Below are 21,391 nucleotides of genomic sequence, written 5' to 3' on the forward strand. Positions count from 1 at the left end.
CATCAGCTGCTGGACTGTGTCGCACATATTCTTCACCGCAAAGGACATAACCGTGAATTGGTACAAGGGAGGGGCAAAATGTGGAGCACGCTCGGGGTCTGGCACTTGGCAGTACCTGTCAAGAGACTTTGATCAAGAACTGTAAGATATTTCGCATCTCCCGGCTTCTCCGCGATCTCCTCCACGCAAGGTATAGGGTGGGCAATAGCTTCTGTTAAATCATTCAAGAAAGCACTTGCATTTATATAGCGCCTTTCATGACCTCAGGACGCCCCAAAGCACTTTACAGGCAATGAAGAACTTTATTAAACGTAGTCACCGTTGTAATGTGTGGAAACGCGGCAGCCAAGTTGCGCACAGCAAGATCCCACAAACAGCGAAGACAACGAGCAGATAATCCATTTTAGTGACGTTGGTTGAAGGATAAATATTGGCCAGGACACCAGGAAGAAACGCCCTGATATTCTTCAAAATGGTGCCATGGGATCTTTTACATCCACCTGAGGGCAGACAGGATCTCGGTTTAACGTCTCATTCGAAAGATGGCACCTCTGACAGTGCAGCATTCCCTCAGTACTGCACAGAGGTGTCAGCCTAGATTTTTGTGCTCAAGTCTCTGGAGTGGGGCTTGAACCCATGACCTACTGACTCAGAGGCGAGGGAATGCTAACCACTGAGCCACGGCTGGCATTTTTACATGACATATCACAGCAACAGGGTTCAGCACCTAGCTCTCTCAAAAAGGTTATTAGTTCAGTCACGTTTTCACAACTGAATTCCACCGCATTCCTTTGGAGTGAAGGTTTTTGAAACCGAGCACTTTAACAAACAAACTTAGAGAATTTTATTCATTTGATCGAATTCTATGTTACATAAATTGGTTAATGACAAAATAGTCCAGAAGTACAGTCCTTGTCTATACGTACGCACAGATCTCTGGCTGCGGGGAACTTGGACCCTACAGTAGCACGGTCATTGACGTCTGCAGCATTGCATTGTAAATAAAGGTGTTATTGAAAGGTACGAACTGCCTGGTGATGATTTTGATAGCTTCCTGGGCAGCAGCTCCTGGGGGTAGGGGGCGGGGGGGAAACAAATCACACAACAGTTGATAATGGAGATTACTGTTAACCCACCAAACCCATAATAATGTACAAAGTCTCTGAAGGCACTGGTTTTGCTAACAAAGAAGGCTGCATATAAGTGACACCACTATTCCCGGCCAGAATGGAGACGATAGGGTAATTCCCGCATCAATCGCACCTGGAGACCGCGCTGCTGTGAATGACTGGCAGTGATTTTATGCACATAATTTGTATCATGTAACCATCCTCCACTCACTGCACTTTGCTGGAGAAATAATCCTGCTTTTATCGGGAGAGTTTCGGTCACGAGTTCTGTTTGCTGTAGTTGGTAGAAATTCTGATTAAACAGACTCAGTTTGCCATAAGCCCCGCCCCACCTCCAACTCACTGGCTGACACAGTGGTGTCAATATTCACTCTGAACACCGTTTTAAATGACTTTTTGTGTAAACAGGGTGGTGAAAGAGCAGGGAAATGGGATTGGAGTGCAGCGCTGACGTGGCTACGACGAGCCAAATGGCCTCCTTCTGTGCTGAAATTTCTAAGACTCTCATTAAGGAGAAGAGATGGAGTTCAATGTGAGGTCATCCACTTTGGATCCAAGAAAGGCAAAATCGGAATATTTTCTTAATGGTGAGAGACTAGAAATTATGGAGGAGCAAAGGGATTTAGCTGCCCAGGTACACAAATTACTAAAAGCTAGTGCACAGATATAAAAAGTAATCAAAAGGTTAATGGAATGTTGGCCTTTATCTCAAGGGGGAGGAAACTGTGCTTCACTTTTACAGACACTTGGTCAGACCCCCGCCTGGAGACTGCGTTCAGTTCTGGGCACCTCACCTCAGGGAAGGATATATTGACTTTGATGGGGATACAGTGTAGATTTACCAGAATGATATCAGGATTAAATTATGAGGACAGATTGCATAAACTTGGCTTGTATTTCCTCGAGTTTAGAAGGATGAGAGATGATCTAATTGAGGTCTTTAAAATGATAAAGGGATTCGATAGGGTAGATAGAGAGAAACTATTTCCTCTGATGGGGGAATCAGAACAAAAGGGGCAGAATCTTAAAATTAGAGCTAGGCTGTTCAGGGGTGAAATCAGGGAGTACTTTTTCACACAACGGGTAGTGAAAATCTGGAAAACTCTTCCTCCAAAAGGCTGTTGGTACCAAGGGTCAATTTAAATTTTCAAGACTGATCGATAGATTTTTGTTGGGTAAGGATATCAAGGGATTTGGAGCAAAGGCAGGAAAATAGGGTTGAGGCACAGATCAATCATGATCTAATTGAATGGGGGAACATTAAAGTCAGTGCCTTAAAGAGACAATTTATAGTTTAAAAGAAAATTTGGGAAGGTGTGATGAAGGGAGAGAAAGAAAACAAAACAGACCAACTCACATTTCAATATAACTAAAGCGACAAATAGCTACAATCAGGAATAAATCCAATTATAAAATGGGGAAAAATGCAACATACCTCCCAAAAACGAGGCAACAGCATGTGGTTCAGAAGCACCATAGCGACAACTGAAAGAGAACAAGCATTATCTTCAGAAAACTGAATCCATACAGGTTTAAACCGCTCTATAAAACACAGCCACCATTTCCCTGTAAAGGTAGAGTGCAAGGAGCAATCTCAGGGTTCCTTTCTGTGACCCTCAATCTGTGTCTGACAGCTTTCAAATATCAAAGTTTAATAGGCTCCGTGTTTCCGATTTTACGTTATTCCACCATTGGGCACCGTTGATTGACTGGCCATTATGCCATAGATATAAGATTAAATGCAGGAAAATGGCGTTGAGATAGAAGATCAGCAATGATCTTGCTGAATGGCGGAGCAGGCTCGAGGGGCCGGATGGCCTACTCCTGCTCCTATTTCTTATGTTTCTAAAATGTAAGGGATTTAGGACAGGGAGCAGGAGAAACTCTTTCACACAGAGGCTGTGGAATGCACTACCGGAGTTAGTGATTACCCCCCTGATTATAGTTCCAGGGTTCTGAAAGAGTTGGTGCAGAGGATTGTGAGCCCCTCACTGATATAATTTCAGGGCTCCGAAGGAGCTGGGGGAGGGGAATTGAACAGTACTAAATGTGAACCTCTCCCAGCAAGTATGCCCTTTTAGACATTGTCTTCTTCTGAACTGTTTCTAGAAGCGAGTGATGCACACAGGAAAGTTTAAACACAAACGTACAATTCGTGGATGTAGTCGTCCTTCACAGATACAGACACGCTCCACTCCTGCAGGAGGCCGATCACACACGATTTCAGCTTTCCAATGTCTTCTTCAACTTGGTTATTATAAACACCTGTCAAAAGAAGAATTCATTATCTCCCCAAAACACAGTACTTTTTAAAAATGTGAGCCCTCTCCTCTCCTGAAAGCTTCAACTTGTGTTGGGGTACAGTTCCACAGTGCTCCTGTCCTCTTCTGATATTCACACATGGCAGGCAGAGATTCCACCACCGATCAGGAGCAGGAACTCTAGTTTCTTCCCTTCCCTCACCACACCAAGGGCTGCTGATGCAAATTGTCACATTGTAAATTGCTACATCGTGACAGGTGACAGAATAAATTGAATGGGAAATGTTGACATAACAATTTACAATGGGAAATGCAGACAACAGCATGACCAAAAATCATGTCAGAGGAAAGCACTATTCCCTCTTGCACTGTCGGAGGTGCCATCTTTTGGAGGAGACATTAAACCAAGACCCCGTCTGCACTTACAGGAGGACCTAAAAGATCCCATGGCAATATTTCGAAGTACAACAGGGGGGGTTTTCCCCAGTGTCCTGGCCAATATTTATTTATCCCTCAACCAACATCACTAAAACAGATGATCTGGTCATTATCACATTGCAGTTTGTGAGACCTTGCTGTGCGCAAATTGGCTGCCTTTAATGTAGTAAAACGTCCCAAGATGTTTCACAGGAGCGATTATCAAACAAAATTTGACACCGAGCCACATAAGGAGATATTAGCACAGGTGACCAAATGCTTGGTCAAAGGAGGTGGAGAGGTTTAGGGAGGGAATTCCAGAGCTTTGGGCCTAGACAGCTGAAGGCACGGCCGCCAATGGTGCAGCAATGGAAATCAGGGATGCGCAAGAGGCCAGAACTGGAGAAGCACAGAGATCTCGGAGGGTTATAGGGCTGGAGGAGGTTACAGAGACAGGGAGGGGTGAAGCCATGGAGAGATTTAACACCTATTTATGTATAGTAAATCTCAATCTAAGAAATACAGGGAGTCAATTCTGTACCTGGCATGTTCTAACTAGATAGGAAAGAGATATCAGGAGATAGTCGCATACCTGACGTGGGGGGTGCATACCTGGGTAGCGCCCATGCTGCCTGTGAAAGCAATCGACAGCTCGCAGCATTATGTACAAAACCATTTCACTGTCGAGATTCTCCATACAAGATGCTGGAAAACAAACAAGAAGTCCTGCTCGTTAGCGAGAAGTTTACAGCCCAGGTGAACGAGAGGTTGAACACAGCTGAAGGGTTCTGGAACGATCAGGCAGACGTGAAACGTAAAAGATGGGGCTCACAGCCATCAGCCGCAATGTGAAGATGTTGAGAAACGTCAGCGCTTGCTGGGATAAAGAAGCTCATGTCATCTACAAAAGGTCAGGGTCTGACACCTGACTTTTTCCACAGACTTCATACAAATGGTTTTTTAACATAAATTGAGCAAAGGACAAGACAGACAGACTGCATATCTCATTGATCATGCATCAGGCTCCTGAGCAGTGAGACACGTACAACGAGGTGTCTGGGAATCAGTGAACTTGTGAGGCTGCAGTCTTTCTTTTTTAATATATTATCATACAGTTTAAAACTGATTTGGGAATAATGAGTTTTACAGGAAATAGACATCAGGAAATAAATCGACGACTGCCACACGCTGGACATCTCCAGAATTGCAGGCACCAGGACTTGTATTTATATAGCGCCTTGCACGACCTCAGGACGTACCAATACGCTTTACAACCAATTAAGTACTTTTTTGACGTGTAGTCACTGTCGTAATATAGGAAACGCGGATATAGCGCCTTTAACATAGTAAAACGTTCCAAAGTACTTCACAGCAGCATTGTCAGACAAAATTTGTCACCGAGCCACATGAGGAGATATTAGGAGAGGTGACTTGGTCAAAGAAGTAGGTTTTAAGGAGCCTCTTAAAGGAGGAGAGGTAGCGAGGAGCAGAGGTGTATGGAGTTAATTCCAGAGCTTGGGGCCCAGACAGCTGAAGGCCCTGCCACCAATGGTGGGACTAAGGAAACTGGAGATACACAAGAGGCCAGATTTGGAGGAGTGCAGAGTTCTTGGAGTGTTGTAAGGATGGAGGTTACAGAGAAAGGGAGGGGCGAGACCATGGAGGGATTTGAACACGAGGACGGGAATTTTTTAAATTTGAGGCGTTGTCGGACTGGGAGCCAATGTAGGTCAGGGATGATGGGAGAACGGGACTTGGTGCGAATTAGGAAAAGTTTTCTTTTTAAAGACGCCCCCTTTAAGACTGTCTGCGGGTCCCACAAATTGAAAAGATTTACCGATTTGATCCTTATTGGTCGTCTCTGCGTTGAACTCCTCCGCCAGCGAACGGCATCGCACAAGCCGTAGAAAAGCAGCATTCCTGCCTAGAGATAGAGACAGCCGAGATTAGGAGCAATGTAATTTAAAATGAAAATGAACTAAACACAATTATGGAAAACAATTAACAAAATGATACAAGCATTTCCTTCTCTTCCCCAATCACATCAAACCAGAGACACATTCTACTCATGGAGTAACAGTTGGAAAACCAAGCACTTTGTTGCATCAAATTTACTGCGCTATGGGTTCACATCTACAATTCTCCACATAAGCTTCTGATCTCAACAGGTCCAAGAGGGAGATCCAGCTCAAGGACGTCAACCGGGGCTCTCTCATGCAGCTCCTAGTCTGGAATTCTCTCCGAGATCTCTGCGCTTCTCCAATTCTGGCCTCTTGTGCGTCTTCAATTTTCAGCTGCCTAGGCCCTAAGCTCTGGAATTCCCTTCCTTTAAAGAAGCTGCTTATGGAATCATAGAAAGGTTACAGCACGGAAGGTGGCCATTCGGCCCATCGAGTCTGTGCCTGCTCTATGCAAGAGCAATCCAGCTAGTCCCACTCCCCCGCCCTATCCCTGTAGCCCTGCAATTTTTTTCCTTTCAAGTACTTATCCAGCTCCCCTGTGAAAGCAATGATTGAATCTGCCTCCACCACCCCCTCGGGCAGTGCATTCCAGATCCTAGCCACTCACTGCGTAAAAAAGATTTTCCTCATGTCATCTTTGGTTCTTTTGCCAATCACCTTAAATCTATGTGCTCTGGTTCTTGACCCTTCCACCAATGGGAACAGTTTCTCTCTATTTACTCTGTCTAGACCCTTCATGATTTTGAACACCTCTATCAAATCTCCTCACAACCTTCTCTGTTCCAAGGAGAACAACCCCAGCTTCTCCAGTCTAGCCACGTAACTAAAGTCCCTCAGCCCTGGAATCATTCTAGTAAATCTTTTCTGCACTCTCTCTAAGACCTTCACATCTTTCCTAAAGTGCGGTGCCCAGAACTGGACACAATGCTCCAGTTGTGGTGGAACCAGTGTTTTATAAAGGTTCATCATGACTTCCTTGCTTTTGTACTCTATGCCTCTATTTATAAAGCCCAGGATCCCGTATGCTTTCTCAACCTGCCCTGCCACTTTCAACGATGTGTGCACATATACCCCCAATCTCTCTGTTCTTTTAGAGTTGTGCCCTCTAGTTTATATTGCCTCCCCTCGCTCTTCCTACTGAAATGTATCACTTCACATTTTTCTGCCTTATAACACCGTATAACGTCCCTCTTTGACCAAGCGTTTGGTCACCTGTTCTAATGTCTCCTTACGTGGCTCGGTGTAAATTTTCTGTCTGATTAATGCCCCTGTGAAGCATTTTGGTACGTTTTACTATGTTAATAGCAACATTAACTTGCATTTATATAGTGCCTTTAACATAGTAAAATGTCCCAAGGTGCTTCACAGGAGAGTTATCTAACAAAATTTGACACCGAGCCAGAAACGGAGATATTAGGACAGGTGACATTTTAAGGAGCTTCATGATCACTTTTACTGACACCAGCTTTTTATTTCCAGATTTTCTAAACTGAATTTAAATTCACAAAATACCATGTTGAGATTTGAACTCTGGATTACTCGTCCAGTAAGATAACCACCACACTACCGGACCCACTTTGCATCTTCATGTGCACCATACCATTGTTAACAATAGACTCTCTCATTGGCCTATAGATTTAAAGTACCATAGAAACAACAGATACCAACAGTCGCAACAAGAGGTTTATAACAGCAACACTTACAGAAATGCCAAATGTCTTTTTCAGAGATGGTCTCCGGAGGCTGCAGAGGGAACATAAGCAAAATTTAATTTGGGCATCACAACACGCAACAATAGAAAAAGGAAGCTGCAAATAAACTGTAGCCATTGCAGAAGCTAACCCAGGCCCTGTGCTTCAGAATCATGAACTGAGAAGATCTAGGCCCTCTCTGAGGGTCTTCTCTAATTACAGCCATCTAACAATAGAAGAGTCCAGTGGAATCAGGAGGGAACTCAAACAGTTTGTGTAGGAAAACGACAATGCTGTGGATTTCAATCTGAAGAGGCACCGTACACATTAATCCGGTGTTACTGTGCTTTTTATAAATGTAAGGAATCTTACAACACCAGGTTATAGTCCAACAAATTTATTTTAAAATCACAAGCTTTCGGAGATTATCCCCTTCGTCAGGTGATTATCCCCTTCGTCAGGTGCTTTCGGAGATTATCCCCTTCGTACTTTTTATAGTAATAGAATGTCTCTTTCATTGCTGATACAGACACGTAACAGTTATTTAGTTCCGCTGGTGCCCATTATCTCAAACCGACTAACTATCTTTGTTTTCAATTCAGCCAGCCATTTAAATTTCGTTCCCAGTTGGTCGGCCAGGGATGCGCTGACAAGACTCTAACACGTGACGGGTTATCAGATGATCACCAGATTCCTCACGTACACGGTAGCAAGTGAATCATTTTCTACTACTCCTTCTAGGGGCTTTCCAAATTCAGTTGGATGATAAGGTGGGAGACTGAGGGTACGGGGGATAGGCTCCGATTGGAGCCGAGGGCAGTAGAAGGATCAGCTTTGACTGGCCTTTTCTTTCCCTTGGTTTTTCTTATTTTCTGGCTGTTAAATTCCCACCAGGGATGTTTTCAAAGCTGCAGAGACCCTGAACAAACATGGCACAGTGGGAATGTGCACTATGAAGTGTGATACTCAGCCACACAGACAACCAAGGCCTTTGTTTAATCCTCGGCCTGTGCTTAATTAGCTGTCGTCAGTCGGCAGGTGCAGCGGGTGAGGGGAGTAAATAGAACAGAGGGAAGGATTCTGATCGGTAGCGTCAGTGACCCGAGGTTCAGGGAGGGTTTTAAGAAACAACGGCCAAGGTTTCTGCTCCTGTTCGCCATCCAGCAACCCCTGCTGGAAACTGCTATAGAATGTCGAACTCGGATGTGACCTCCCCTTGTGGTTGGATTGACTGCCAAAAATCACTGCCCGGCTCACACAGGAAGAATGGCCATTTGGTTAAAGTACGAGGGCCATGGCCACCCATCGAACTTCAGCCCTGTAAAGTCAGCGAGTCAGCTTGGCTCAGCGGTAGCACTCCCACCTGAGTCAGAAGGTTGTAGATTAAAGCCCTGCTCCAGGAACTTGATATACAATCTACCGCTACATCGTCGGAGGTGCCGTCTTTAGGATGAGACGTTAAACCGAGGCCCCGTCTTCTTGTTCGGGTGGATGTAAATGGTGCCGCGGTTCTATTGGAAGGAGAGCAGGGGAGAGTTCTCCTAGTGTCCTGGCCAACATTCCTTCCTCAGCCAACACCGCCAAAAACAGATTATTCATTAATCACATTTACTGTTCACGGGATCGTGAGAGTAAATTCCATGAAGTAATTCACTGGTTGTGACACAGTTCGCAACATCCTGAGCTGTTAATTAAGAGCCACTGCTTACAGAAGAGGAGGGGTAAGAAGAGAACAACGGAAGGAAAACCGGATGGAATATAAACTGGCACAGCTGACTTTTTTTTTAATTCGTTCATTCACTCACTCAGAGGGTAGTAGGTCTGTGGAATTTGCTGCCCCAGGAAGCTGTGGAAGCTACATCATTAAATAAATTTAAAACAGAAATAGACAGTTTCCTAGAAGTAAAGGGAATTAGGGGTTACGGGGAGCGGGCAGGAAATTGGACATGAATTTAGATTTGAGGTTAGGATCAGATCAGCCATGATCTTATTGAATGGCGGAGCAGGCTCGAGGGGCCGATTGGCCTACTCCTGCTCCTATTTCTTATGTTCTTATGTTCATGGGGTGTGGGCCGACCCTAATTGCCCTTGAGAAGGTGGTGATGAGCCGCCTTCTTGAACCGCTGCAGTCCGTGTGGTGAAGGTTCTCCCACAGTGCTGTTAGGAAGGGAGTTCCAGGATTTTGACCCAGCGACAATGAAGGAACGGCGATATATTTACAAGTCGGGATGGTGTGTGACTTGGAGGGGAACGTGCAGGTGGTGTTGTTTCCATGTACCTGCTGCCCTTGTCCTTCTAGGTGGTAGAGGTCGTGGGTTTGGGAGGTGCTGTCAAAAAAAGCCTTAGCGAGTTGCTGCAGTGCATCCTGTGGATGGTCCACACTGCAGCCACTGTGTGCCGGTGGTGAAGGGAGTGAATGTTTAGGGTGGTGGATTGGGTGCCAATCAAACCAGCTGCTTTGTTCTGGATGGTGTCGAGCTTCTTGAGTGTTGTTGGAGCTGCACTCATCCAGGCAAGTGGAGAGTATTCAATCACACTCCTGACTTGTGCCTTGTAGATGGTGGAAAGGCTTTGGGGAGTCAGGAGGTGAGTCACTCGCCGCAGAATACCCAGCCTCTGACCTGCTCTTGTAGCCACAGTATTTATATGGCTGATCCAGTTGAGTTTCTGGTCAATGGTGACCCCCAGGATATTGATGGTAGGGGATTCGGCGATGGTAATGCCGTTGAATATCAAGGGGAGGTGGTTAAACTCTCTCTCGTTGGAGATGGTCATTGCCTGGCACTTGCCAGTCACGAATGTTACTTGCCACTTATCAGCCCAAGCCTGGATGTTATCCAGGTCTTGCTGCATGCGGGCTCGGACTGCTTCATTATCTGAGGGGTTGTGAATGGAACTGAACACTGTGCAATCATCAGCGAACATCCCCATTTCTGACCTTATGATGGAGGGACTTATCAAAGCGCAAAAAAGGATAAGCAAGGAGTACAATTTGGCATGCGACTTACCCTACCAATCGATTCCAATATTTCAGTGACATAGTCACTTATCACAGATGCATCCTGTTTTGCCTTCTCACGGTACCTGAGGGAGCGGAGCAAATACATAAATAGAACACCGTAACAAGAACCGTCAGTTATATAAAACTAGACATAGAAAAAAAAAAGCATGAACGATGGAGGTGGTTTGGACCACAGCAGTGGTCCCTAGATCTAGGCTGAGGATGCAGTGCAGGAGGGAGCAACACTGTCAGAGGTACCATCCTTCAAACAAGCTGTTAAACCGAGATCCTGCCTGAACGCTCAAGTGGATATTAAAATCTATAACGATAGGGTTGGAATTCTGGAAGGATGAAATCTAAAGAGTTGAGGGGCCTTCTTTAATCTGATCTTGTGATTGTGAGTGGATTCCAAACAATGGACGGGTGAAATACCAGCTGGTGTCTGGCGGATGGGTCCCAACCGAAACGCGAGCCTGTCTTTTCTCTTTCAGATGCTGACTGACCTGCAGTGTATTTCAGGCATTTTCTGCTTATATCAAAATCTAGTATTGATTCTTATTCGTCATGTAACAAGGCCGCTGCAACAAGATCTTTCATCCTCCTATTTAAAGCTACGTCCGACCAGCAAAACCACAACCTAATCCCAATTGATTTTTCCCCCTTTAGTGATTGGCCTTTATCTCAAGGGGGCTGGAATACAAAGGGGAGGAAGTGATGCTTCAGTTGTACAGAGCCTTGGTCAGACCCCATCTGGAGTGTTGCGTTCAGTGTTCTGGGCATCGCAGCTCAGGAAGGATCAATCGGCCTTGGAAGGGGGTGCAGCACAGATTCACCAGAATAATATCGCGGCTTAGAGGATTAAATTGTGAAGACAGGTTGCATAAACTTGGCTTATATTCCCTTGAGTAAAGAAGATTCAGGAGTTTGAAATGTTGAAAGGATTGGATAGGGTAGATAGAGGGAAACTATTTCCTTTGGTGCGGGAATCAAGAACGAGGAGACATAATCTTAAAATTAGAGATAAGCCATTCAAGAGGGAAATCAGGAAACACTTTTTCACACAAAGGGTAGTAGAAATCTGGAATTCTCTCCCCCAAAAGGTTGTGGATGCTCAGACAATTGGAGTTTTCAAGACTGAAGTTGATAGAATTTAGTTAGGTAAGGGTGTCAAGGGGCGGGTAAACAGAGTTGAGGTAGAGATCAGCCATGATCTAATCGAATGGTGAAGCAAGCTCGAGGGCCCCATTATGTTTCATATTGCTATTTGTTTGTAAATAGGTTTTAGTGGTTTTAATCTGTAGGCCTTTGTGCCAATACTCGCCTTGTGGAACAGAGATAGGCAGCACAGTGAGACATTACATCAAAGAAAGAAAGCACTTGCATTTCTATAGCGCCTTTCATGACCTCAGGACGTCCTAAAGCGCTTTGCAGCCAATGATGTATTTTTGGAGTAGTCTCTGTTGTAATGTAGGAAACGCGGCAGCCAATTTGCGCACACCAAGATCCCACAAACAGTAATGAGATAAATGACCAGTTTTCGTGATGTTGGTTGAGGGATAAATATTGGCCAGGACACCGGGGAGAACTCCCCAGCTCTTTTTCGAAGCAGTGCCATGGGATCTTTTACATCCACTTGAGAGGGCAGACAGAACCTCGGTTTAACGTCTCATCCGAAAGACAGCACCTCCAACAGTGCAACACTCCCTCAGTACTGCACTGGGAGTGTCAGCCTCGATCTTGTGCTCAAGTCTCTGGAGTGGGACTTGAACCCACGACCTTCTGACTCAGAGGCGAGAGTGCTGCCCACTGAGTCACAGCTGACACATCAAACCCAGCAAACAGTGGGGTAACCTTTAGCCATCAGGACAGATCTCTGCAAAGGCACAGTATAGAAAAGCAAAAAGATAGTAGAGCACAAAGGCCACTTATAGGTACAGTTGTTGGACCATCGAGAAGAAATGGTGGCACTAAAATACACCAAACTGTTAACACTGTGGGAAATGGCAAATGCTTTGTTTAAATCACTTGGGTTACATACACATTCTGCAGTCTAATAAACCGGGTTGAGTCTGCTATCATGTCCGGGATGGTGCCACGTACAGGAAGGCTCCCCCGGCCTTCTTTTTCCACAAACTGCTTTACTGCTCGGGTTAGGATCCAAAATGGAGGGCTCTGAAAACAAAAATGTAGCCATCAGCGCAGGTACAGACAAACACGCAGATTCAAAAAAGAAAGCCCACCCAATAAAACTTAAAGATTTGAACAATTCAGTCTTTTTCACCTGCCCTGTCCAGCAAAGCAGATTCCATTTGGTAACTCAGTGATAATCACGAATAAAGCTTTTCCATTACAGTGCAATCATGTGAAGTGTAAAACACCATAAGCATAACTTTGCTTGCTTTTTGTATTCTGTATCAGGGAATAAATGTAAGTTCTTTCTTTTCTTTTTTGAAGTAAGGGTAGAAGTAACCCCGGTTGTGATGTCCTCTCACAGTAGATAGTCTACCAACACTGGTCATCCAGGCTTACTCATTGAGAAAGGCCAGTAGGGCAAGTTACTGGACTCCCAAACGAGAGACTGACTTCGGTGGGGGAAGGGATAAAATTGAAGGGGGTAAATCAAATAAAAATACCAAATTCCAGTGTGTTATCTACCCCACTCCATGGACACACTTCCCGATCTCAATGTTGTGCATCGATAAACGGAAGTGGGGGGCCTGCCCAGCAGCTCAACGCAACATCTTTAATCGCAACTGACCCTGTGGGGGAGACACAGGGATGAGTACGTAACATTGAAAATACTCTTCCTCCAGTTTAAGCCTCCCTGTTGGAAAGTTTTATTTACTCTTTTATGTGTTGTTCCAACCTGTACGTTGATGTTGGTGCATCTCTCATCCTGGAACAGCTCTTGTATGTTACTTGGAATCTGCAAAAGTACATTTAGAAAGAAGGACTGTAAATGTCATGGAAATAAGAGGTGCACTTTGAACTACAGTATAAATCGTAAAATCTTACAGCATACAAGGCGGCCATTCGGCCCATTATGCCTGTGCCAGCTCTTTGAAAGAGCTAGCCAATTAATTCCATTTCCCTGCTCTTTCCCCATAGCCCTGCAAATTTTTCCTTTTCAAGTATTTATCCAATTCCCTTTTGAAAGTTATTTTTGAATCTGTTTCCACCACCTTTTCAGGCAGCGCATTCCAGATCATTACAACTCGCTGCGTAAAACAATTTCTCCTCATCTCCCCACCCCCCCCCCACCGTCCTTTTGCCAATTACCTTAAATACTTGGCCTTATGGTGACCGACTCTCCTGCCAGCGGAAAGGGATCTGGGGGTACAAAGGGATCTGGGGGTCCTAGTGCAAGAAAATCAAAAAGTTGGTATGCAGGTGCAGCAGGTGATCAAGAAAGCCAACGGAATGTTGGCTTTTATTGCTAGGGGGATAGAATATAAAAACAAGGAGGTATTGCTGCAGTTATATAAGGTATTGGTGAGACCGCACCTGGAATACTGCATACAGTTTTGGTCTCCATACTTAAGAAAAGACATACTTGCTCTCGAGGCAGTACAAAGAAGGTTCACTCGGTTAATCCCGGGGATGAGGGGGCGGACATATGAGGAGAGGTTGAGTAGATTGGGACTCTACTCATTGGAGTTCAGAAGAATGAGAGGCGATCTTATTGAAACATATAAGATTGTGAAGGGTCTTGATCGGGTGGATGCAGTAAGGATGTTCCCAAAGATGGGTGAAACTAGAACTAGGGGGCATAATCTTAGAATAAGCGGCTGCTCTTTCAAAACTGAGATGAGGAGAAACTTCTTCACTCAGAGGGTGGTAGGTCTGTGGAATTTGCTGCCCCAGGAAGCTGTGGAAGCTACATCATTAGATAAATTTAAAACAGAAATAGACAGTTTCCTAGAAGTAAAGGGAATTAGGGGTTATGGGGAGCGGGCAGGAAATTGGACATGAAGCTGAGTTCGGATCGGTCAATGCCCTGTGGGTGGCGGAGAGGGCCCAGGGGCTATGTGGCCGGGTCCTGCTCCGACTTCTTGTGTTCTTTAGATTTGTGGTTGGGATCAGATCAGCCATGATCTTATTGAATGGCGGAGCAGGCTCGAGGGGCCGATTGGCCTACTCCTGCTCCAATTTCTTATGTTCTTATGTTCTTATTTACACCATCAAAACCCCTCAATTTCATAAAATCTCCCCATAACCTTCTCTAAAAGACTGGTAGATCATAGAATCATAGAAAGTTACGGCACAGAAGGAGGCCATTCACACTATCGTGTCCGCACCAGCCGAAAAAGAGCTATCCAGCTTAATTCCACTTTCCAGCAGTTGGTCCGTAGCCCTGTAGGTTACAGCACTTCAAGTGCTCATCCATGTACTTGTTAAATGAGTTGAGGGTTTCGGCCTCTACCACCCTTTCAGGCAGTGAGTTCCAGACCCCCACCACCCTCTGGGTGAAAACATTTCTCCTCAGCTCCCCTCTAATCCTTCTACCAATTATTTTAAATCTATGCCCCCTGGTCACTGACTCCTCTACTAAGGGAAATAGGTCCTCCCTATCCACTCTATCTAGTCCCCTCATAATTTTATACACCTCAATTAAATCTCCCCTCAGCCTCTTTTTTTTTCCAAAGAAAACAACCCCAGCCTATCCAATCTTATCTTGTAGCTAAAATTCTCCAGCCCTAGTAACATCCTTGCAAATCTCCTCTGTACCCTCTCTCGTGCAATCACATCTTTCCTGTAATGTGGTGACCAGAACTGTACGCAGTACTCAAGCTGTGGCCTAACCAACGTTTTATACAGTTCCAGCATAACCTCCCTGCTCTTATATTCTATGCCTCGGCTAATAAAAGGAAAGTATCCCCTATGCCTTTTTACCCACCTTATCTACCTGTCCTGCTACCTTCTGGGATCTGTGGACATGCACTCCAAGGTCCCAAGGATGGATAAATTAAGATGGTTCAAATGCCTTCCTCATCCATATTGATCATGCAATGAGGAGCACGGTCATTAACTATCAGCACTGGGACTTAGCACCACGCTCTTAAGTGCTGACCAGATAAATGTAAGGTGCGGGGGGTGGGGGGAAGATGTGGAGAAACCTACACTGGACTTCACAAAACATCAAAAATTATTCACTTGGAGAAGTTGGCAATTTCCAACTTCTACCTAAAGCAGACAATTATTCATCTTCTCCAGCTCAAGACTTCCTTAGAATTTCAGATACTCTTCTTCAGACTTCTCCTCACTTGACGTGCCATGCCCGTGCTCAAGTGTCAGAAAGCAACAGTCGGCCCCACATCGGCAGTTGTACCTTAGTAGGATTCAGGGCAGTGTTGACGTTCTTGATCGCTTCATCAAAGTTCTCTTCGTCTTCTGGCACTCCATCCTCATTCTTCAACAATCCTGAGTTAAGTCGTAAGGCAAAAAGAGAAGTAATTAGTGGCATGGTGGCCATTAAACTTACCGAGTACAGGCCCAACCAAATAACCTCATTCTTGGTTAAAAAAAAATCAACAATTCAGTCTAACCAACAAAAACAGTTCAAACATATTTCTTATACAGAACTGACTTTTAAAATCTGCAGTTGTCATTGGGTCACATTTGGCAGTAAATGTTACCATCAGGATGGGTAAAGGTGGCAGGTTCCCTTCCCTGAAGGGCATCAGTGAACTAGTTGAGTTTTTAATGACAAAACAGCCTCTTGCACAGTCATTTTTCTACTACTAACCCACAAATTTACCAGGCTTTTTGAATTCAATTTCACAACTTGCCATGGCAGAGGATTTAAACTCATAACCTCTGGTGGCTGGTCCAAGTCCTTCAGCATTACACTACTGTACCTATTGCTTGGACAAATAAGTTAGGAAGATCTAAAACAAAAAACAAGAAAATTGGATGTTTATGTGCACAAAATCCTAACTGACAAAACCACCTGTAAAAATTAAATGAAGAATCCATACCTTGTCGTATTAACTCTCGAAACGCTTCCTTTTCTTTATAAGTCTTCGGTAACCGACTATCATGCTGCAGGGTTTTAAAAAAAGAGGCAATGTGAGACTCCCTGCTCACACAGGCGATTCCGTTCACAAACACCACACAGGTATAGGATTATAAGCCATGACAGGTATTAAGGATCACAGGGCAGCGTTGAGACTTTATCCTGGAGTAGCCGTAAAAGTAACATTTCCAATAATGCAACAATACTGTAATTGACTGAACCTAAAATAAGATTTTTTTCTAAAAAGTACAAATTATAATGTACATTACATCAAAATTATTTCCCTCCCTCCTCTCAGTTTCTCCCTCCCTCCTTTTTCTTGAAGGTACTGATTGGTGTTCAGGTACAGATACAAGTACAGCTCCATGGGCACAGGCAACACTCTGCTGCCTTGCCCAAGTGATCGCAGTTATAGATATTAAGGGCACTCGAATTGGTCTCAGCGCTTCTGGGTTGGGAAGGGGAGAGGGGACCAGGGAATTCCACTCCTGATCTCTATCCAGTGAATGCTGCTGTAGGTGCTGGGCCAGGACGGGACCCGTTTGTCACGGATGCCTCCTGAGAGAGTCGTTGTCAAGGCTCACATGTGAATAAAGACCAGTTAAGCAGCAGAACTACATCCCAGCAATATCTTAAGGAGAAAAGGGGAGGGGTGAAGACTGGCAGAGGAGGAGGTGAAAAACTCTACCTGTAAATGAGAGGAACGTTATTCATAGATTTTGAACATTTTAATCTTCCGATTTAATGGTTGCATTATAAGTATAGAAAGCACAGTGAATCCTGCTCAGATTGAAGTAATATAATTTCTAATTTGTATACAACTGTTTGTTTTGTCACCATGTGGAGTTTCTGGTTGCTCAGCAGGGTAAGGATTACATAATGATAATATAAACAGAAAAGCCACAACATACCTCCTTGCACCACTTCTCCAGGTATTTAGCCACCACAATTATCCAAGGAGTGTGACTATGGTCCTGCGGCATTTAAGGGAATAAACTGCATTAGTTACTGCAGCAGATACAACTGTCCCAGTGAACATACACCACAATATCTCACTTTACATTATTTTTTTAAAGGAGGGGGGGGGGGGGTTGTGTGAGAGCGAGAGTGAGTGAATGAAAGAGAGAGAGGCACCCAGTGCCAGCATCGAGCGCTCCCAGGCACAGCCTGGGTTACACACAAACTAAAGCTCTCTCTACTCAACCCAACTACACACCTGTGTAGCATTTTCCCACTCCACTCACCTACCCCCCTCCCCCCACTAAAATTGCCAATTTAGTGCCAACTAACTGATTCAGAGGCAGTTCTGTGCTCTGGTACCCCACTCACTAGTGCTGAATTACAAGCAGTTCTGTGCTCTGGTATCCCACTCACTAGTGCTGAATTACAGGCAGTTCTGTGCTCTGGTATCCCACTCACTAATGCTGAATTACAGGCAGTTCTGTGCTCTGGTACCCCACTCACTAGTGCTGAATTACAGGCAGTTCTGTGCTCTGGTATCCCACTCACTAATGCTGAATTACAGGCAGTTCTGTGCTCTGGTACCCCACTCACTAGTGCTGAATTACAAGCAGTTCTGTGCTCTGGTATCCCACTCACTAGTGCTGAATTACAAGCAGTTCTGTGCTCTGGTATCCCACTCACTAATGCTGAATTACAGGCAGTTCTGTGCTCTGGTACCCCACTCACTAGTGCTGAATTACAAGCAGTTCTGTGCTCTGGTATCCCACTCACTAGTGCTGAATTACAAGCAGTTCTGTGCTCTGGTATCCCACTCACTAATGCTGAATTACAGGCAGTCCTGTGCTCTGGTACCGCACTCACTAATGCTGAATTACAGGCAGTTCTGTGCTGTGGTACCGTGCTCACTAATGCTGAATTACAGGCAGTTCTGTGCTCTGGTACCCCACTCACTAATGCTGAATTACAGGCAGTTCTGTGCTGTGGTACCCCACTCACTAGTGCTGAATTACAAGCAGTTCTGTGCTCTGGTATCCCACTCACTAATGCTGAATTACAGGCAGTTCTGTGCTGTGGTACTGCACTCACTAATGCTGAATTACAGGCAGTCCTGTGCTCTGGTACCCCACTCACTAGTGCTGAATTACAGGCAGTTCTGTGCTGTGGTACCGCACTCACTAATGCTGAATTACAGGCAGTTCTGTGCTCTGCTACCGCACTCACTAATGCTGAATTACAGGCAGTTCTGTGCTCTGCTACCGCACTCACTAAGCTATCTAAGCTCATTTCTCGTAGCTCCCTTATAGCCACAGGAGATTTTCGCCAATCAGACTAGGCTACATTGAAATGCAAGTCCCAGAGGAATAAGGCAAGTGTCTAACCAAATATGCCCAGTGCTTCGCTTTATGAATGAACATAGAAACTTCTAGATGATAAAAGACCACGGTCCATCGATTTCACTTTCTAGAATACAACAATAATGGAGTTGTTGATCAATCATTGCAATCAGTGAACTATTCTATGGTTTCCCTCTCCGTGCTCTCTTCCTGTGCAACATATTAGAGAGAAACTACTGCTTCAGCGCAGTGTAAGGTCTCAATGCATTCCGCCAGGGTGGTGGGATTTGGACTTCCCATACTTCATGGTCCCATTCTCAGTCCTGCCACCGGGGAAAGGCTCCCAGTGGAAGCGAGGCTGTGACCCCTCAGGGAGTAAGAGATGAGAATTAATTAATAACTATTGTCATAAAGACAAAAAGAAACATAACATGCTCAAAGTGAACCACTTCCGTCTCCCATATCTATCGTCACCTCTCAAAAAGAATGGCTTGGCTTCACAGAATCATAGAAAGGCTACAGCACGGAAGGAGGCCATTCGGCCCATCAAGTCCGCGCTGGCTCTACGCATGAGCAATCTAGCTGGTCCCACTCCCCCGCCCTATCCCCGTTGCCCTGCAAATTTTTTTCCTTTCAAGTACTTATCCAGTTCCCTTTTGAAGGCCATGATTGAATCTTCATTTCAGCAACAGATCACAAACCTCCACAACAAGAATGCCATGTCGACCAAACGACTGCCTCAAACACACAAATACATCATCGTACAAATACCAACTACTGAAGTCACCCAACAGGCTCAACGATATCTTAATGATCACTTCAGGGCTCATCTAGCAGCATATTCCTTTCTTCAAAATCCAATTGAGGTCTGGGCACTCAGTGGTGCAGTTTCAGCACTTTCGTCGGTCGGAGCTGGGATCAAATCCAGTCCAGACTCTTCGTCTCTCCACTCCACACCCAATCCCACCACCCTCCCTCCCCAACTCCGCACATTTCCCCTTTCATTGCGAAAGCAATTTCTAAACCCAGTGGCTCATTTTTAACACATCGATTCACACTGGTCATTTGTGGCAGGAGTTCCCACCGGCATTTGCTGCTGTACCTTTTTGTCCATATTGTCCAAGTCGTACGCCTGAATGTGATCCCTCAGGTGTGGGAAAGGCAAGTCAAGTCTCAGATCTTCCAGCGCATTGTCAGGATGGGATTCCACAACTGGAAAGAAAGCACCTGCATCAGCCAGCCCAGAGTCTTAAATTCACAATACACATCAGTGGTTTTATTGTTAAATTTATGTCGCACCCTACTGGTCTCAATGGTTCATTTCAATCTCAGTAATCCTCACCAATCCATGATGCTCACAAGGGAAAAGGAAGCGTTTAAGAAAAATTTAAGGTACAAATTCAGGATTTTGAACACTGGATATTAAGCAAACTCCCCCACCGGTCTAGTGGGTAAATACAGGACAAGATTGTGTGTGTGTGTCTGTGTGTGTGAATTCATGCCTGTGTTGGCTCTTTGAAAGAGCTATCCAATTAATCCCACTCTCCCGCTCTTTCCCCATAGCCCGGCAAATTTTTCCTTTTCAAGTATTTATCTAATTCCCTTTTAAAAGGTACTATTGAATCTGCTTCCACTGCCCTTTCAGGCAACGCATTCCAGATCATAACAACTCATCTCCCCTCTGGTTGTTTTGCCACTTATCTTAATGGTGTCCTTTGGTTACTGACCCTCCTGCCAGCAGAGACAGTTTCTCCTCAATAACTATCAAAATTCCTGATAATTTTGAACACCTCTATTAAATCTCCCCTTAACCTTCTCTGCTCTAAGGAGAACAATCCCAGCTTCTCCAGTCTCTCCACATAACTGAAGTCCCTCAATGGACTGACTGACCATTCTTCAAACCTGGCGTGACACCACACTGGGGTTATATTCAACATGTCGAACCCAAGCGGGGGGTTTTGCATCAGTTGTGTTCTGAAGTCAGAGAGGGACCTGACTCGACAGTTATACTGTCATTTTGCGCCATTATCAAGCAACCCAAAATCTGTGTCCTCTGGTTAACGACCCACCTGCTAGTGGAAACAGTTTCACCTTATTTACTCTATCAAAACAACAACAACTTGCATTTATTTAAACCTTTAACGTAGCAAAAGGTCGCAAGGTGCTTCACAGGAGCGATTATCAGACAAAATTTGACACTGAGCCACATAAGGAGATATTAGGACAGGAGACCAAACGCCTGGTCAAAGAGGTAGATTTTAAGGAGCGTCTTAAAGGAGGAGGGAGAGGTGGAAAGATTTAGGGAGGGAATTCTAGAGCTCAGACTCTAGGCAGCTGAAGGTGGGGCCGCCGATGGTGGAGCGATTAAAATCGGGGATGCGCAAGAAGCAAGAATTGGAGGCAGAGATCTCGGAGGGTTGTAGCAGGTTACAGAGATAGGGAGGAGGCGAGGCCATGGAGGGATCTGAACATGAGGATGAGAATTCTAAAATCGAGGCGTTGCCGAACCAGGAGCCAATGTAGGTCAGCGAGCACAGGGGGTGGTGGGTGAACGGGACTTCTCATAATAAACCCCTCATAATTTTAATCACCTCTCCTACCTTCTCTAGCCTCTCCA

The 21,391-nt window shown here is 45.0% G+C and overlaps 1 protein-coding gene across 1 annotated transcript in view; it reads right to left on the bottom strand.

Annotated features, from left to right (window-relative positions):
• Nucleotides 1–820: 820 nt before the first annotated feature.
• The window catches only part of nae1 (nedd8 activating enzyme E1 subunit 1), a 29,817-nt gene continuing 9,246 nt past the window's right edge, over nt 821–21,391 (bottom strand). Inside the window, exons 8-20 of the mRNA XM_067998180.1 lie at nt 19,877–19,986; nt 17,389–17,451; nt 16,440–16,503; nt 15,791–15,882; nt 13,328–13,387; nt 12,500–12,633; nt 10,469–10,544; nt 7,473–7,512; nt 5,646–5,732; nt 4,421–4,513; nt 3,281–3,395; nt 2,566–2,615; nt 821–1,068 (exon numbers count right to left, since the gene is read on the bottom strand). Of these exons, the coding sequence (XP_067854281.1) occupies nt 959–1,068; nt 2,566–2,615; nt 3,281–3,395; nt 4,421–4,513; nt 5,646–5,732; nt 7,473–7,512; nt 10,469–10,544; nt 12,500–12,633; nt 13,328–13,387; nt 15,791–15,882; nt 16,440–16,503; nt 17,389–17,451; nt 19,877–19,986 (1,094 nt within the window). The 3' untranslated portion in view covers nt 821–958. The remainder of the gene's footprint in view (nt 1,069–2,565; nt 2,616–3,280; nt 3,396–4,420; nt 4,514–5,645; nt 5,733–7,472; nt 7,513–10,468; nt 10,545–12,499; nt 12,634–13,327; nt 13,388–15,790; nt 15,883–16,439; nt 16,504–17,388; nt 17,452–19,876; nt 19,987–21,391) is intronic.

Source organism: Heptranchias perlo, chromosome 16 (genome assembly GCF_035084215.1).
Source record: "Heptranchias perlo isolate sHepPer1 chromosome 16, sHepPer1.hap1, whole genome shotgun sequence".
Taxonomy (NCBI): Eukaryota; Metazoa; Chordata; class Chondrichthyes; order Hexanchiformes; family Hexanchidae; genus Heptranchias; species Heptranchias perlo.